Raw genomic sequence first — 15,078 nt, 5'->3', positions numbered from 1 at the left:
GCAGTCACATCTATTCAAACTTGATAATTGGACATGCTTACTAATGTGTAACATTGTAGGAGGTAACATTTCGACCTTTCCTATACTCCTCTTGCACCTGCTGGTCTATGTTGCAAACTAGGAGGGAATGTGCAGCGGTGAGAAAAAGGGAAGTGATGGTGTGGCTGATAGACGCCAAAGTCAAACCACCTTCTTATCTAATCAGACAGGTTAGGCATTGTTAGGCATTCTGCCTAACAATGCCTGTGTGACTGAGGGAGGAGTCGGCTTCCCATAGTAGCTACTAAGTGAGAAAACACCTGCGGACCCGGCTCGTCCTGCAGGTTTGACACATCGCCACACAGCAGATCCAGTGGGTGGAATAACTGATAATCATCACACTCACAGTTGGCAATCAGCAGAAAATCTGCATTTGTATTCAGTTTTTAAGTTAAAGTGGTGGGGAGTTGGAGTGATTTGGTTGAATAGGGGTTTGCTCCAACAGACTTCAGTAGCTTTTGTCTCACTTTTGTGGCTAGAGATCATAAAACATTAAGCACCATTCATACAGATGACCCGCCGCAAACATCCTCTCTCAGCTTGTCTCCAGTCAAATAAACTGGGACACCAACTGACAACTATGTGTGTATTTAAGTAATTGCAGCCAAGAGAAAAAATGCTTTTCCTGGTTGCCATGGAGGGGAATTAATGAGCAATATAGCAGGCAGCCAGTGCTTTGAATGGAGGTGTATTCATGGGATTAGCAGCGTTGCAGAAACTGCCATATGACCTTCTGCCTGTTTAGTTCATTAAGTACCACACAGCCATGGGTTTGTGCACGTTATCCAACAGTTTTATAGCAACCACTCCACCCTTCTTTGCTACCTATTGCATATGGGCATCTCCAAATTTTACTGCGAACTTACTCAATCACCTTTTTTACTAGTTTCCTGAGTTTTGACAATTAACAATTCTTCGTTCACAAACTGCTACCATGTGCAGTGTTCATAATAAGGCCTGTCTTAGCGTTGTAGCTCAGCAGTTGCTAAATTTGGACACTGCAGAGTATCAGATCTTATAGAAAAACACATAAGGCGCCATTCATCTCTCTGCCAAGCAGAACTTTAAATTCCACCGTGGCCCCATATCAACGATTCCTCTGGAGCAATAAGCGAAAACAGAGTTTGTTTCTTTTGAAGTCGACTCCAGTATGGAAAAACACGACACTTGAGTCACCGCAAACATCATCACTGAATATGTGGGATCTTGGTGACCCTGCTTGGTGGTCACGTTTGAGAGAGGGAAGCTGTGGGGGAGACACTCCGCTTGGCCTCCATCAGTTCAATAAATACAGGAGGAGGAGGCAGAGGAGGCAGAGCATTCCACAGCTTATGTGCCGACTGGTTCATGAACATCGGCGTCACATGAAGACAAACCCAGTCAATTCCACTGCCCGCATGTGCATGTGATACCGACGTTTTATTCTGTTGCTTTAGCTCTCTTGATAACGCCTGCATGTTACAGCAAGCTCTTACAGGGTTCAGGCTGCGAGGCTGGGAGATTCATGAAAGCTCTGTTTCTCTGAATAACAATGTGGTGTGGTCTACCATCTGATGTGATTGTCGCAAAAAAAAAATTGTGATATGAAATATAACAGGGATAAAAGGCAGTTAATGGAAGTCCTCTGACATTCTGATGCCATACGCTCATCCACCTGCCAATCTGGGGCTCTAGTCAATGAAATACAGAAAAAATACATTGTATTAAAAAAAGGAAACATAAAGCTAAAGATGTCCCTATCCCTTGCTTTCACTTGATGTCACAGATCCCCTCTGCAAATATTTTGCGGTCACCATGTTGAGTCCTTCCTAGTAACCACTCAGTTTAATTCAAATTCTTTTGAGAGAAGAAGTATTTTTATAAACCCCATGGAATTTTTTTCTCTTGCCTGCAAAATATCAAATATTTTTCCTTGTCTTTCTGTTTTTTTTTAGGATTGTTATTAATATCTGTATTCTTTATATAAACTCATAAAGAAGGGCACAGAATTGAGCAAAGCAACCAATACTCTGGTTTGATCATTACATTCATTATACTGAAAATATTAAGGAAAAATATTATTTCCGTGTGGTAGTCCTGTTCTCACACTATTATAATCTCACGTGTGGTAAAAGTTTGCCTTTTCAGGGATTTATGAGAAGAAGAAACTATAGCTCTTGGCCAGACAATTCCAGACTTTGGATAAAGGATGGATTGGCAATCATTAAGACATTTTAAATAGCTTAAGCCAGGTCAACAAAACATTATACTTGAACCCCGCCTAGATCCAAAATAAACAGCCTTTCCTTGTCAGGTTTACCAATCTTTAACAAATGGAAATCAAAATGTTATTCTAAGATGCCCTTTTCTCAGCGCACTCATTCTTGGGAAAGCAACTGGTGAGGATAATGTCTTGAGAAGTCAAGCAACAAATGGAGAACTTTGGTCCAATATGACAGGCGATCAACAAGACCACTGTATACACCAGTATTTACTTGTCCCACATCTGAAAGTTCACATCACTATACAGCTCTGCACACCTCCAACCATGCAAGAAAAGTTGCATTATTGCATTCAGCAGTAAAAGGTGGCATAAGAGACATAAGAGCTACATTTATAATAGCGCTAGTAATAACAAACTAGTTAATGTGGTGACGGCATTGTAATAATCTGCAATAAATCAACTACTATTTGTTCATACTAGTGAATTGAGCATTTTAAGTTTTTGAGCAACACAAATTGTATGTTCATTATATCTGAGTATTGGTTATTACAGAATTAAGTAGAATGGTAAAGACGCTACTCCTCAGCTGTTTCATGTATGGGTGTGTGTATTTGCATGAGTGATTCAGACAAGCCCAGTGTACCCATGTCTAATCTATGATGACTAATGTCTCCTTATAAATGTGTCTGTCTGACAGGTGTCAAGACGTATGACAGGCAGACTAATGTTTCACATTGTTTTCCTTTGCTTTCCATTTAAGAAACAATTAAAGTGACTAATTTCTCCGTCAACCAGTGAGTGATATGATATGTTCACCGTGTCAATAATTTGCTGATCACACTTGTGACATAATGTCTACTCCAGTAACGGCTAAGGTGAATTATGAAAATGAGTGAATCAGCCACATGTGAAAGGACTATTACCGCCTTCCACTGTTACACTATTAGAGATGGTTTCTGTGTATCATTATGAGGGATCACATGAAAACTGAACATCCACCTGAATCTGGAGTCAGGTGTCAGCAGTCACTTCTTCTCTCTTGTTAGGTTAACAAGTTAACAACTCATATTCTGCAGATTGAGTTCACATCAGACTTCAGTTAGAGGAATGACACACTGAGGATGCGCTGCTGAACTCTCAATGCACAATTTGTCTTGGAATAGACACAGAAAATATGTCTGCAGCCCACCTATGTCAGGATTATTATGTACTCTCACTCCATTTTAACTGTCATGTATGAGAGATAGGTCACTAAAAATGCATAAAGCATGCCATCCTAACAGTAATTATGTCAGTGAAGAGCTGGAAAATGTATATTCAATAAGTAAAGTTGTGAGGCTGTAGAGGTTGTTGAATCAGCATATTTTGTCGTATTACAGTTAGGTGGTAAACACAAAGCTGAGCAAACTATGACCTCCAGTCAGTGATCATCATACGGAAAACATCTATCAATATAAACAAAAATCAATAATAAAAAAAAAAAGTATGGATTTATGTTGTTTTTTCTTAAAAGACCCTATCCTAATACAACTTACATCAGTTTGATACACTTCCTTAAGGCTACTGTAAATGTATGCAAATAGAAGATAAGGATGGTAAACTGAGTTGAGGCGGGTTTACCCTCCACTTCATGATTACAGTGTGAAAAATAACTAAATGACTCTCCCCCTGGTATTATAACACCACAGTGGACCACTCTCTGACTAACTTCACTTCAGCAGCATCCCATTCATCTACTCACCAAGGCTCGGAGAGCGGACTCATCCAGAGTTGAATAACTCTCAAGAGACATTTTAATCTCTCTTGTCAGACACAGGTGAGACGAGAAGGTGATCTCGGTGATCAGTCGTGATGTGGTGTGGTTCCGCCGGTCAACGTGTAGCCTACCACCTGCACGGTTAGTAACTGTTTTTGTTGTGGGGGTTTTTTTTCTTTGCCGTCTATCACAATCCGCAGAACAGTTAACGCCAGAAACCTCTTTTGAATTAACGCAAATAAAAGAGTGTCCCGCTTATGGAAAGCATATTTCGATCCTCTTTTGTCGTCTGTTTAATTAAAGTGAAAGCTGAAACAGGCCCACACAGGGAGAGGGTGCCAGCTTTTGAACAGAGAATTCCCACTGAAAGTTGTCTAAGCCCGCCCCTCTCTCTCCGGCTTCTCCCAATGCTCATTGAAAGCGCGCCGCTTGGTGGGCGGGCATAAAACGGCCGTCAGGGTATAGGGGGTGATTAATGCCACTGAGGAGGAGGAGGAGAAGCAGAAGCTGAAGCAGAAGCTGAAGCAGAAGCAGAAGCTGAAGCTGAAGCTGAAGCTGAAGCTCTTCATGTGGAAACCAAGCTTCTTGTTAACATCTTGGCCAACTTGGGCGGGGGAAAAATATAAAGTACAGATTCTGTACGATCCTACGGAAGTCGAGAACGGCCGTGCTTGCAATAATTTTTTTTAATGCCGTGATCTCGAGAAAACAAGGTTTGTTATCTCGAGATAACGAGATAATCAACCCGTTATCACGAGAAAACAAAATGTCGTTTCCTCTTATAATTTTTATCAGAGATCAGGAGTGCCATGCCAGCATGCATAGACGGTGTCTTGACAACTGACAACAACGTAACTGCAGTAAACAAAACTACACATTTATACCTTGACTTCCTGTTCAGTTATGAATCCTCCCGACAGTCATGACAGTGATCTTGAAGGATGAAATAAGGTGTGATCAAATGAACCAGACGCTCATTTTCGAGTTCTCCATAATTATCTTGTGATCTCGAGAAAACAAAAGTCGTTTTCTCGTGAAAAATGATCTTGTTATCTCGAGAAATCTGCCTTTTGTTTTCTCGAGATAACAAGATAAATTAACTTGTGATCTTGAGATGACGGCATTAAAAAAATAATTGCAAGCACAGCCGTTGTCGGCTTCCGTACAATCCTATGAACCTACTAAATCAGCATTTTATTTGAATGTGAGCTCAGGTGTGCTCACTAGTTGATTAGCTGACCCTATGCTCAAAAATATTGTCTGCCTCGTGGCTGTGGAAGTTTGTCTGTTTCTAACAGATGCAGGTTTTGCTCTCACACAGCATTATTGTTCACTTTCAAGTTTAGCTAGGTTGCTTGCAGCACAATCAAGCAAGTATTGTGGTAGATTTCTCTTCACTATCCACATCCACAATTGCAGACACCATCCTCGGCCGAACCTGCATCATATTTATACGGGGTGACTGGACAGGCAATGTCAGAATTGTACAGATTTTCTAATCCAGAGTCCAGATAGGATCACTCTCATCTAGATACCACAAGATCAAGATTACAGAATATAAATTTGCAGTCTTCAAATAGACTTTTATCTTGCCATTTGAACAGAGAGGAGTTGTGTTTTTTTTCTCAATTACATGTTAGGCCAAAAAGACTTAAGGGGAAGTAGCTGACTAGTCTCATTGGCAAGAATAATTCAAAACAAATCTTCCCATTTCTCTGCAACACTGTTTACCTTGCAACACAAATAAATGAATAGCCTACATAAATATTTTTCACAATTTAATTTTGATGCACATATATTTATGACATTTAACAACTTAACTATTTACATATTTTAATTTAATTTTGTCTAAATCATTCCTCCATACATGACTATGAGACAGCGCTACATTGCCACAAATCAAATGCATCCAAACTAGTGGGGATGTTGCTGAAGCTTCTCCTGCCTCTCTGTGGCATTAATCGCCCCTCACACCGGGGGCACCACATGAAGACAAGTTTGGACTGGTGCGTGACATGGTGAAGTGACTATTGCAAATATGGAAGAAGTGGCAAACTGAAAGAATTTTTATTACCTTTACTTCTTAGCAAGGTTTTGGCATCATGATTGGCAAATTGAGGCGGGATATGTGTTGGAGGTATCAAACATATAACACTGATAGAATAAATACTCTGTCTCACTGTTTACTTTTTCAGTAAAAATATTTAATATACACACACACACACACACACATACACAAGACAAAGAATCTCAAGAGTTAAAATCCTACACCAGGGATAGGCAACCATGTGCTAAGGAGGGCCGAGAGCATCCAGGTCCAGTTCATTCCAACCAAACACTACAGGTGACTTTATTGATTAGCACACCTTTACCCAGAAAGGAGGAACTGATCAGCGAAAATCACCTGCTAGTCTTTGGTTGGAATGAAAACCTCCACACTTGGCTCTCCATAGCACATGGTTTCCTATCCCTGTCCAGTTTATCATTTCATAAATGAATCCTATGACACACATACATATGGACATACAATATATCTTATCAATGAACTCAGGGCTTCTATTTGGGATAGAAGTACACATTAGATAAATTTAAAAAATATGAATTGCAGACATTGCATGAAAGCTATAAAGACATCCATTACATCACACATATAGCATTGATATGATTTAATCAAAAAAATACAATAAAATCAGACTATCACTCAAAGGATTAAAGACAATACAGGACAGAATAATGTTTGATTTTTTTTCTTGGTCAGCAATGCATAAATTTATCCAATATGTTCCTCAAGCCCTTTTTAGCAAAATAATCTATCAAAGTGCTTTAGGTTATATAAAGAAGCAGTAACTAGAATGAGACACTGAGAAAGACTCATAGATATACAAAGTAACTGGGGTGAAAACATAAGTCAGACAAATACACATGGACAAAATGCTTGCGTCTGTGTTTGATGTTATCATTAAATGGCGATAACCTGGATAGCTAAAAATTAAATTGAGATAAAATAAAATGCATTTTAAAATAATTTGTCAGCTGGATGTTATACAGATGTTTTAAATAAATCTTGAAATTAAAGCAAAAGATGCTGATCACCAAACTAATTCACTTGGAATAGCTAAAACTCTTCAACAAATAAACTGCATGACATCTACTACTCACACAGGCACTTATCAGATGTGTACATGTTCTGATTGCAAAAGTGAGATGAGCGAATGAAACAGAGAGGGAGATTTGGTGAGCATCTTTTTCTCCAGATAGTTCTGCTCTCACTCTTCTTGCTGTTCTTCATTTTGCTTCTTGGGCAACTGGAAATTGAAAAAAAATGTGGACAAAGCATTTCAGACTCCAAAGGTCTCACTTTTAAGCGGGGTACATCACCATGGTAACTCAGGCTGCACACCAGCAGGTTATATTCAGGCTATCAGATCTAAACATAGTAAAAGCCAGCCTCCTCACCAATCAACTATCTGGAAAAATGGTATTACCATTCTTGGAGGATCCTGTGCCTTTATTGCAACAATTCTATTTATAAAGCCAGATATGAACAAAAACACTGCATTCAAATAAATGTGCAGGGGGATACTAAGTAATTAACAGATGGTAAGAAGGGCTGTTTACAGGGCAACAGTGTTTACAAAGCATCAGAAACACTTTGTTTTCCCATGCTTTATTATATCAGGGATATAATAAATGTTTATGTTTCCAGGCAATTTGTTCACTCTGGCTATATATACCATATAGCAGGCAGCTTACATTATTTGATTATAGTTATCATTAATGAATTAAATTTACAATTGGATATTAAGTGTGCTGAACTTCTTTCATAGGATTCCCAAGAGTGATTGCACCCATATTCCCTTCAACGCAGCCAGATTAGCCATTGTTTGGTTTTGTGAAGCCAGCTATTGCAAAGATGCCCTAAACTAGGATGAACTTGCTCGGTGAGACAGGCTCCTGGACAGACATCATTCAGTACAGATACAGTGCAAACCCAAACTTAATATTTTGAAAATGTTGACTGAACAATTATTATTATATATTAGTTTTCTTGGCCTACCGTGATGTTAGCTATGTTGACATTTAACCATCTTCATTCTCAGCTGTAAAATGGCCAGACATTTCTAACTTTGTAATAATTAAATAAAAATACACAGGCCACGGTATTTGTGACCCTGTACGATGGGCCACATGTATCAATACTTTCACACTTCTCATATTTCAGGGTCAGAACAAGATGACTGACTCAGAAATGCTGGGTTTGGGTTTAACTTAGAGGGTTTGTGGGGACTTAATAACATCAATCCTTGAGAGTGACGTGCTTTCATCATACTGTCCATTAGGAAAACATTAGAATTTGATTTAGAGAGAAACCTTAAGAGTACCTTTGTCACTGGATTCCTTGTGTTCCTTCGCCCTTCCTTATTTTCTGGAGGATGTAGTCTGGCAGACAAACAAAATTCAAAATTATGATATTAACATTACATTCTACTAGAATTTCCTTATGAATGAAGCACAAATTTTTATAGTTGATTAAGAAATTCTAAAGCTGAAGTAATCCACCTGAAATAAAAATGAGTTGTAGCAGTGCCAAACAGGCAGCGTAGGTCATTTCATTGCTCTTACCCCTTTGGAGGTGCAGAACCACACTTTTCAGTGTCACTGAAAGATGGGTGAGCCCCTTCTGCTTCCCTGCCATGCTGAGGTCTGTTTTTCACAAAAACATCGCAGTTGGACATCTTCCTTTGAGGCGCCAGTCCACTGTAGCCTCTCTGCCACTCCCTTAGGTTTTGCCACGGTGGTCTCTCTCTGTCGAATCCAAAGCGGTCATCCAAGGGGTCTGCTAAATGTAAGAAATAGCGCGCACAACATTAAAACAACACCATGTCCCCACAAAAGATGTCATGAGGATACAAATTTTCAAAAGTGTGTGTAACATGACAACTGGTCAATATTACCCTGGTGTTTTATTCTTCTCTGTAAATCTGGCGAAGTCCGACCAAGGGGGTCTCTTGCAGGGGTCAAGGGTTTTTTAAAAGATGCTTTTGCTATATTATTCACTGGATAGACAGCACGGGGTCGCAGGTCGCATTTATCCTGGGAGGCAATAAAAAATAAGAAAACAAAAATCAGAGCTCTCAGAGGACAAATATGCAATACATTAGTCCCTAATTTTTCCATTCCCCTCCAGAATTAAGTGTGTTTGAGAGACTGACGTTCGGAATACTGAAACATAAAAATTTTGGATCAGAGTTGTGTTTTTTTGTTTGTTTTGAACATGCATTGTATACACATTCAGCAATGATCTTTACAGGCTGGGGCTCCCAGTCATGATATGGAAATATTTGCAATTTTTTTTTTGCAATTTAAAGTAACTTGACCGTCACTCATGACATGCCAATAAGTTGAACAGGTTACTGTTTACAATACTGCTGCCTGAATTGACGAGGAGCATACCTGATGGTGGAAGACGACAGACTCCTCTAGCGCCACGCCACAGAACTCACATGGAATGACCAGATCGCCCTCTAGTGGACTGGCTGGAGGACTGTAGGAGGGTGGGGAGATGGACCGAGGGAAAGTAGGGAGGTTGGCAGTAAGGGTGTCAGGTATGCTGTGCATCAGGCTCCTAGCACTCCTGCTCATCCTGTCCTCATTAGGTGGAGAGGAGGGTTGCTTACTGAAAGAGGCAAAGGCTGAGGCTGGACTGCAACCAGTCTGAAACAAAGAAAAACAAAACAGTATATAAAAGGTTTAATGCTATGTAAAACCTGATTAGATCTGGTCGTCATGTCCTCATTACGAGGAGATGAGGGAGATGAGGGTTGCTTGTTGAAACAGGCAAAGGCTGTAAGTGAATTGCGACTAGTCTGAAACAAAGAAAAAGAAAGGTATGCAAAAGTTTCCGTGCCATGTAAAACCTGACTGGATCTGTGCATTTACACTGATTAGATTTGTACATTTGTGAGTATGCAGAGTCATTGCTAAACCATTTGAGTATGGAGCAGCTTCCGATAACCTTCAAAGTGCCTGACAGAATTGAGCTGGCAGTGTGGACAGGTTTCAGAATGAGGCTATACAGGAACTCCAGAGGAAAAACAACATGCACAGTAATGAAATAAGGGGGAGGTGAGGGCAAGTGTTGCGAACATAGTGCTACAGCATCTTAAGCTGGAAACTGATCAACAGACAACTTACAATCCTAAAAAACTATAATAGAAGTTTCATGTTGAATGATGCGTCTTTCAAGAATTTCTTGACATGCCGTTGGTAAGAGGTGGGGAAAAAACCAGTACAGACTTTCTACAACAATGCTCTATATTGCTTCCTACGAAAACTTGTGCTGCAAGTTAAACGGTACCGTTTATAAAGATATGGAGCTCCTTTTAAATGTGATTCAACATGAAGAGTTGTACCAGCTGAAAACGTAACGAGATGTACATTACAATGCTCTATCCCTGTGTCCTCCCCTTCTTTTGTTTTTTTATGTTTTTATGTTTGTTATATTGTTTTTTCCTGGTAGCGTGTTTTATTGGTTTGTATGCAATTTGAAGGAAACCCAATAAAAAAAGTGAATTGCAAAGACCAACCAGATGCTGGATTGATGATAATCAAACTAATTTAGTTAAATGCTCTTGCTCATGTTTTGTCTGGTTTGAACATAAAATACTTTCTCCAACAAGCAACTTGATTTGCAGGCCAGGGTTACTGGGTTTCTTTTCCAATTCATTGTGCAGGCCCACACAATAGGTCTGCAGATAGACTGGTAGGCATGAGGACATAAGATAACTAGATAATGTATGCCTTATGTCTGTTCTAGCTGCCTTAACATCTACTCAGACCAGTTCAGTCTCATCTTTTCAATCGGTCTGTATGAAGAAACTGGTGCTAAAACAAGGGCAAAAATGTAGAAAATAATTCCCAACCTCAGCTCTAATTAAAAATAAATAAATAATAAAAATAGTGCGATTAGTGGATAATTGAAAAGTCACATATCAAACCTGATGCAAAATTAGGTCCTCTTCAGGAAACAGCTCCTCACAAAACTCACAGGGCAGCATGGCATCTATAAAAAAATATCTTACGATCATTATTTCAGAATAGGAGCACCCAAATCTTTAATTGTTTATCCTTTAATTGTTAACCAACTCAACTAAAAAAACACATCATCTACAGAATGAGTCAAAGTCTTCTAATCAACATTATCTTGCCTGTTTGATCATGGTCCAGGAGTGCACTCAAACTTGCGCCCGTAGCAAGATGTTGGAAGTTGTTGTTGGGGGGAGAGAGTGGAGAGATGAGAGAGGTGTTGGAGGTCCTCCCCAGTTTGTGGTCCCAGACATCAGACCACAGTGGCCCCTCTACACCTTGCTCTCCCGCCTCCCCATCACTCTGCAGGCTGAGAGCCAACAGGTAGTCCAGGCTAGACGAGTCCTCATCCAGTGACGGGTCCACATGCGGCCAAGCACTGTTGTTGTTGTTGCTGCTGCTCAGAATGTCATCCTGTTCCAGCACTATAGGAAAGATAAAATACAATTTAAAGAACAGACATATATCATTTAGGCTAAGTGGGCACTACTTTGTCACAAGAAAATTCAAAACGGTTCTTGATAAACTCACAGTGGCTAAATGTTGTATTTCTAGGGGCAGTGTTCTTCCTGTCTGCTAGGCCTTGAGGTCCCCAGGTGCTGTTATAAACTCTGGTATCAAGAGTACGGGGAAAGGCTCTGCGCTCCGCTGCACTAATATTGTTATTCTTGGGGCCTCCCTGTTGGGCCCTCAGAAGGTTTCGGATGGAGTGGGTTTCAAACCACGCCCCTGGAGACTGTGGTTCTGCTGGACTGTGACTTGTCCGGCTGTTGTTCCTCTCTTGGGGCGGTGTAAGGCTTCCACATAAGACTGGATGTACAGCTTGTTCCCTAAACATTACATTGCACTTGCAGAGTGGGCAGGGCTCGGTGCGCGCCCCACAATAATCCTCATGCTCTTTGGACTGACTGAAAGCAAGCTCCAGGTCACAGTACTGGCAAGGGACCAGCCGCTGAGTACATTCAGAGCTCTGCAAGAGAAGACAATCATGAAGAAGCACAGTTGGTGGTTTGACTCAAGATTGTTATTGAAAATTATGAATGGGGAATTAAACAAAATCATTAGAAATACCTGGTGAACATCAATATGATTCTTCTCAATCTTCAAGCCACACTTGCATTTAATCTGAAATGAAAGGGAAAATGCTTTGAGGCCTAAATCTTCCTGCTGCGGTCCTTAAGGCCTGTGCGCTACAAATTACGATCATCTACGATGTTCACTATATTTTTCAAAACTATGTAGAGATTTCGGAATTCCTAATGTGAAAATGGCTTGAGAAGCTCAAAAAAGAAAACTAAAGGAAACTATTTTTTCTGGTGTGGCACTCAGTGCTAAATAGCAGTAGAGAAAACAGATTATTCAAAGTTAGATACGTTATTGATAAAATGATTTTTTCCAATACTGGACTGGGATACTTGAGAGGTGCGTTATGTTCTTAAAAGGAGAATGCCACTCAATTTAAGAATTCTTATACATTGTTCCTGTTCTCAGATAATCATTGCATAGATGTGCACATATACAATTCTCTGCCAAAGCCAGAAAACTAAAACATGAACCTGAATCTGAATCTGGAGCTGCTCCATAAAGAACGAATGAAAGACATTTTGAGGTGGATAGTAGCAATGTTCGAGGCGAAACAGAAAAAAATAGCCACAGGTCACAGGTTCAATCATAGTTTCCTGGAGTAGTTGATGTTTACAAATACTGATTGTTCCAGACTATGCAGATGACATGGATTCTTAAATTGATTGGTACTACCCTTTAAAAGCAGCATTTTTCAATTCCAGACATGTACAACTCTCTAACGTTTTTCAGTCTTTACTTGCATATGCTCCTGCTCCTTGTGTTTCTGCAGGTCTGACCGGGGCACTGGTTCCTGGCACACCTCACACAGCGCGATGTTTCTTCGGCAGTGGATCTCATGAGTGGTGAAATTGGCCTCCGGGATGTCATGTTTGCTAGAGAGGATTGAGGACAACGTATTCACCACTTTGTCAACTTGACTGATCACTGGTGGCTTTCGCGGTAACAATGAATCTTGAACACCCACGACATACTTCACAAACTACCTTTAGACAAAGGATATCGTAGAAATACAATTTCATGACATACACGTCAAGAGCAACTTGAAAATGATATAGACCTCACAGCTCAACAGAAGAGCTGTCAATTTGCAGAGCACAAAGCAACTCAATCAATAGCAGAATCATCGATTTGATTACATTTTCAATAATATAGTGCTATTTATCTAGTTGTTGCATGTTGGTGGCCTATATTTTCAATGTAAAAATATTATAATAGTTAAGTTATAGGTCTACATTGTATTTTGAATATATCCATCTTATTATAAAGCAACTATAAAACATTGTGCCGACCCTGGTATAGTATATAAATTATATAGTATACAAATTCATCTCTCCCATTGCATTTGCTGATTGCTAAGTGTAATGGTACATGTTTTGGCCCTCATGGATCGTGTAGCCTTGTGGATTCAAATCTAGCTATAGACATTATAACACTTATATAGGTCTAGTTATTTAAATCTATTTTTATACACGCTTTAATTTCTACAGTAGACTATTTATTACCTATCATTGAGGGGTGCAGACAAGCAAATTTGTTCAGTGGGCTCTCATTTTCAAGGGAAACAACAAAATGCAAACAATGTAATAGACAGATGTTAATAAAACTATAGTACAACAAAAATGAAATTCTGACAAATTACTAAGACTGTGAAGGGTTTACAACAAGGGTGCGTGACATGGGTGAGGCACTGTCTTCCTTAAGTGATGACAGGCTAGGATTTAGTGTGCTGCAATTTGGGAAGTTTCCCCCCATTTTTGAACAATATTGGTGAAGTATATCTTTAATATTTCTTTCGTGAGTCGTGTAGATTAGACAGCGGCCTCTGTCTGCAGCACGGGGTCTCGCATAGGCTACAGCACTCGCATACTCTTTAAATCTCAGGACTCGTCCAGGGGTGTAGTCAGTTGACATTTAACGCACTACTTGAGTTACGAGCAGTTTCAGTAAAGTCTTGTCAAATAAACGCATGTCTTTAAGTATTACTTCACGACATACTTGGCGCTAACACAATCTTTCGGAAAGCTTCCCCAGATGAGTTAATTCTTACCAATTGCCACAGAACTGTGTGTTTTCATCTGCCATGGCTTCACCAAAGCCTAGGGACAAAGAAAAGTGTGGTTAAATTAATGTCACAAACTAGCAAACATCCCAGGAGAGGTTTTATGCCACAGGCAGGGTAGGAAATTGACACCAGACTGGTTTTGTTTGGTAAGCTTTTCTGCTGTACCTGACACTTTGACAGATAACCAGACATCGTTTGGATGTTCTGGCCAAGCGATTTCTTGATTAGGTTAACTAACGTTAATGGTGCCTGACTTTCGTTAGCGTCAAGTTAAATTGGCAGCATTAACAGTTGACTTAGCTAACGTTAATATGAAAGTGAATGTAAAGTTAGCTGCCTAGTGACGCTAACGTTAGCTTAACTAAGTTAGTTGGCACATATTTCGGTTTGCTCACCCTCGTTTTCCAAGTAGCTAGCTGACAACGTTGGCTTAGATAGCAAGAAGAGTCTGACTCGACCTTAATCACCGAGCAGCTTCAACATGGACCAACTGGAGCTGCATTTTTAACCGTCACACATCATACCACCTAGCTAGAAACAAAACAAGAGTTGGATGACGTTAGCAGTAGCTAGTCTTCCTGTTGGCAAACACCTGGAAACGTTAGCTAACTTTATGCTCTTAACGAACTATCGAGCCAAGACGCTAACGTAACCTTGGGGTCCGCCGCCCCCCAGTCCAGGCAACAGGGCAGCTGTCGTGAGGTTAACGTTAAATTACAAACTCGTAGCTTATCGATTTGTATCCGATTCGAAAGTCGTAGACGCCAGCTACCAAACGTTAGCTTGATAGCAAATGAAAAGTAAAACAGTTACTTCCTCCTCGCTGTCTGTCGAGGCACGAATTTG

The 15,078-nt window shown here is 40.1% G+C and overlaps 2 protein-coding genes across 3 annotated transcripts in view; both read right to left on the bottom strand.

Moving 5' to 3' along the window:
• smtnb (smoothelin b) overlaps nucleotides 1-4,347 on the bottom strand; it is a 50,106-nt gene extending 45,759 nt beyond the window's left edge. The window contains exon 1 of the mRNA XM_071523149.1: nucleotides 3,984-4,347. Within this exon, the coding sequence (XP_071379250.1) occupies nucleotides 3,984-4,034 (51 nt within the window). The 5' untranslated portion in view covers nucleotides 4,035-4,347. The remainder of the gene's footprint in view (nucleotides 1-3,983) is intronic.
• A 1,852-nt stretch (nucleotides 4,348-6,199) lies between these two features.
• trafd1 (TRAF-type zinc finger domain containing 1) lies at nucleotides 6,200-15,019 on the bottom strand. 2 transcript variants are annotated; one of them, XM_071523160.1, is made up of 13 exons: nucleotides 14,886-15,010; nucleotides 14,628-14,763; nucleotides 14,218-14,266; nucleotides 12,907-13,042; nucleotides 12,156-12,209; nucleotides 11,616-12,054; nucleotides 11,207-11,509; nucleotides 10,997-11,061; nucleotides 9,453-9,713; nucleotides 8,954-9,092; nucleotides 8,622-8,838; nucleotides 8,381-8,438; nucleotides 6,200-7,303 (listed from the first exon to the last, which is right to left on the bottom strand). In XM_071523160.1, the coding sequence occupies exons 3-13, from the start codon at nucleotides 14,250-14,252 to the stop codon at nucleotides 7,265-7,267; spliced, it is 1,746 nt and encodes a 581-aa protein (XP_071379261.1). In that variant the 5' UTR covers nucleotides 14,253-14,266; nucleotides 14,628-14,763; nucleotides 14,886-15,010; the 3' UTR covers nucleotides 6,200-7,264. The 2 variants fall into 2 exon arrangements, with proteins under 2 accessions (XP_071379261.1, XP_071379262.1); XM_071523161.1 differs by having other exon boundaries at nucleotides 8,622-8,835; nucleotides 14,628-15,019.
• Nucleotides 15,020-15,078: the final 59 nt, after the last annotated feature.

Source organism: Centroberyx affinis, unplaced genomic scaffold (assembly GCF_046629955.1).
Source record: "Centroberyx affinis isolate AG114_WGS23_722 - 3 ecotype Tasmania unplaced genomic scaffold, CSIRO-AGI_Caff_v1 ptg001070l_1, whole genome shotgun sequence".
Lineage (NCBI taxonomy): Eukaryota > Metazoa > Chordata > Actinopteri > Beryciformes > Berycidae > Centroberyx > Centroberyx affinis.
This window is presented reverse-complemented; position numbering and strand designations above follow the sequence as displayed.

Coding starts and splice junctions, on each gene's coding strand:
- trafd1 (XM_071523160.1), bottom strand. CDS start 14,252: ATGGCAGATGAAAACACACAGTTCTGTGGCAATTG. Junction 11,062..11,206: donor CCTGGACCATGATCAAACAG/GCAAGATAATGT, acceptor ATTTTTTTATAG/ATGCCATGCTGCCCTGTGAG. Junction 9,093..9,452: donor CTGTCGTCTTCCACCATCAG/GTATGCTCCTCG, acceptor ATTGCCTCCCAG/GATAAATGCGACCTGCGACC.